This window comes from Lactuca saligna, chromosome 1 (genome assembly GCF_052625555.1).
Source record: "Lactuca saligna cultivar CGN05327 chromosome 1, ASM5262555v1, whole genome shotgun sequence".
In the NCBI taxonomy this organism is placed as follows: domain Eukaryota; kingdom Viridiplantae; phylum Streptophyta; class Magnoliopsida; order Asterales; family Asteraceae; genus Lactuca; species Lactuca saligna.
Window position 1 is genome coordinate 66,569,980 of NC_136417.1, and position 3,047 is coordinate 66,573,026.

A 3,047-nucleotide genomic window follows, 5' to 3' on the forward strand; every position below is an offset into this window, starting at 1 on the left:
GATGAATTTTGGAAACTCAAAATCATATTATTTTTTATTATATTTATATAATTAATATATGTAAATATATGTGTAATTTATTAACGGGGTCCCCATGGGGATTTCGGGACCGGATTGCCTACCCCCGCCCCCGCCCCCGCCCCCGAAATTAAAACGGGGGTTAACTTTGCCCCCGCCCCGTCCCCGCCCTCGATTTTTTTAAAAAAAATCCCCCAAACGGGACAGAAACCCCACGGGAACGGGGTCTCACGGGATTTTTTGACATCTCTATTCTAAACCTAAGATCGAAATATCAGATTCCGAAAATAACAACCCCGTTACCTATTCATTTCAGAAACCTATTCTCTTTTGAACCCCAAAATTTCTCGTTTTTTTTTTTTTAATCAAACACCTAGCCTTCTGTATCCCAACACTCTTTTTGAACAATTTATGAAAAACGCATCTATAATCTATTGGACAGAAATTCTCTCCGATCACATCATAAATTGAATTCAAGATAATATCAAATTGCAACAATTAGGAAATTTGGTGGTGATTCAACATCCAACGCTTTGTGACTTTCTTGTTGTTTGATTCCATAGTTAGCGTTATATTAGGGCACGATTGAATTTTAGGCGCGCTTTCAAACGGCCAACGAATCATAGTTTTCCCCCAAAGTTTCCTTCGCAAAAAAAATGTCGTTTTTCGAGGACTTTCAAGCTAGTAAGCCCTTATCTTCCTTCCCCTTTTGTAACTCAAATTGCTACTGTAATAAAATATCTTCTCTTAGCAAAAGATTGAACTCCTCATGAATTTTCCAGATTGATCGACAAAAACCTAAAATTCACTCGAACCCTAATTTTTTAGGGGTTTTACTAAACTGTCATAGAAATAAACTTATCTGGATATTCTGATAGTCAATGAACTACGCATATTGGATTCTGCTTGTGCGTTTGTGTGTTTAGTTCGATTCTGTTTGCTTGTTAGACGAAGAATATCCGTTGTTTTAATGTTCGATGTAAACAAGACATCAATTTGAACAAGATTGACAAATATTACGCTTTAAATGAAACTTTAGGAACTAATCTCATTGTTAAGGCAAATAACACTTCATAACATCATTGATTATCAGGTTGTCTGTAACAAGGCCATTAATTTCTTTCCTTCATTCAGGTTTGGAGCCATTGCCAAACATTTTACAAAGGAAGTACGCATTATTACGCGACTTGGATAAAAGTTTGCAAGGTATACTTTTAGCTTATGCACATAGATCAAATGTTATTCAATATCATGATAAGATATAAGTCTATAACTAACTGAATCGATATATTTTCATGAATCCCTACTATCTGCAGATATTCAAAGGCAAAATGAATTACATTGCATACAGGAAATCGAGGGATTTAAAGAGGGAGTTAAATCTGGAAACATTGCACCAGGTACTTCACTTAATAAATTCTCAGATGAGGCACAAGATGAGCAAAAACATGCTATCAGAATTGCTGATGAAAAAGTTACTCTTGCTGTTCAAGCATATGATTTGGTACCATTTTCATCACTCTTTTCCTCTCTCTTACATATCCACTTTTACCAAAACATGCAACAATCTTTTTAAATCTCGTTTCTTCAGGTGGATGCTCATATTCAACAACTTGATCAGTATCTCAAAAAACTAGAAGAACAACGCCGTGGTAATATCTTCTTCCTTTTAGTATCTGTCAACACACACACACACACACACACACAGTTTCACATTTTGCTTCTGACATTCAATGGTTATGGCAGAAAAGGATAATGCTGCTGCAGCTGGATCAACTGGTTTGAACCCTGATGGCAATGGGAAAACAGGAAAGAGTGAAGGTGGTAGAGGAGGGCGAAAAAAGTAAATATTTTTTATTATGCAAACTTATGTTTTCTTGAATAATGATGTGGAGGGCATTCACGTCTTTTTGCACAGACAAAAGATGGACACTTAGCTAGTCCATGTCCCACCTTTTTAGATTGAACAAAAAACTTGCAGCTTTTGTCCCACTTACATCAGTCCAATGCATTCCAAACACAATACACTGTGTACTGTATACTGTATACTGTGTATTGTGATGGTGAAAATTGTTTGTTTCAATTCAGGAGTCGGGTTGGTGGGGCAGCCGCCACAGCGGCGGCGGCAGCTGCGAATGCACCGAGTATGGATTTGGATCTACCCGTGGATCCTAATGAGCCAACATATTGTTTCTGCAACCAAGTGAGCTATGGGGAGATGGTGGCATGTGATAATCCTGATGTATGTGTTTGTTTTATATCTATTAATTAATTAATAGGATATTAATTAATGAGATGATTATTTGTTTTAATTGCAGTGCAAGATTGAGTGGTTTCATTATGGGTGTGTTGGTCTGAAAGAGCAACCAAAAGGGAAATGGTATTGTAGTGATTGTGGTGGGATGCAAAAGCGTAAGGGTAAATGAGTAATTGAACTCAAAGGGTTTGTTTGTTTATGGTTTGTAGGAAGTGACTGAATGAAATAAGTCATATTTTGTGTGGTCTTGTAATGTTTCGTGTTACATTTAGTCTTTAGGGATAACTCTAGGGATAAATAGAGTTGATTATCTTTATAGGTATGCTTGAGACTTCACATTTTATAGAATTTTAATATGCATTTTGTGTTGAATAAGTGCTTTTGGATTTATAAGTATTTCAGATAGTAAAAAAAAGTTTGTTTATCACTTCAAAAAGTTTGTTTACAAATTAAATACCATCAAATGTTATAAATAATAATTATTATTATTACATCATAAGTATTTTTGATAGAAAATATAACAAACCTTTTTACAAGAGCCAAACATTTGTAACTCCACGTTCTCGAGGTTCATACCAAGTTCTTTGGTAATAAGCTGCATATCAAAGAAATACAATAGAGAGCCATAAAACCAAATTGTAACATATAAGAAATTATGAGACTCTACCTTTAGTATTAATTCTATCACTTTGATCAATGAATTAATGGTTGAACTCTTTTTTTCATGGATTAGAACAAGTGGGTCTTCTAGTTCCTATTTGTGTCATGTGGT

At 35.2% G+C, this 3,047-nt stretch overlaps 1 protein-coding gene across 1 annotated transcript; it reads left to right on the forward strand.

Annotated features, from left to right (window-relative positions):
• Positions 1-350: 350 nt before the first annotated feature.
• Positions 351-2,650, forward strand: ING1 (RING/FYVE/PHD zinc finger superfamily protein). The gene is made up of 7 exons (XM_078987144.1): positions 351-702; positions 1,153-1,224; positions 1,335-1,522; positions 1,610-1,670; positions 1,765-1,861; positions 2,107-2,260; positions 2,337-2,650. The coding sequence occupies exons 1-7, from the start codon at positions 675-677 to the stop codon at positions 2,442-2,444; spliced, it is 708 nt and encodes a 235-aa protein (XP_078843270.1). The 5' UTR covers positions 351-674; the 3' UTR covers positions 2,445-2,650.
• Positions 2,651-3,047: the final 397 nt, after the last annotated feature.

Excerpts from the sequence above, each read along its gene's own strand:
- ING1 (XM_078987144.1), top strand. The coding sequence starts at position 675 with ATGTCGTTTTTCGAGGACTTTCAAGCTA. Across the intron at positions 1,523-1,609 it reads CTGTTCAAGCATATGATTTG|GTGGATGCTCATATTCAACA; the intron begins GTACCATTTTCA and ends TCGTTTCTTCAG. Across the intron at positions 1,671-1,764 it reads ACTAGAAGAACAACGCCGTG|AAAAGGATAATGCTGCTGCA; the intron begins GTAATATCTTCT and ends TGGTTATGGCAG.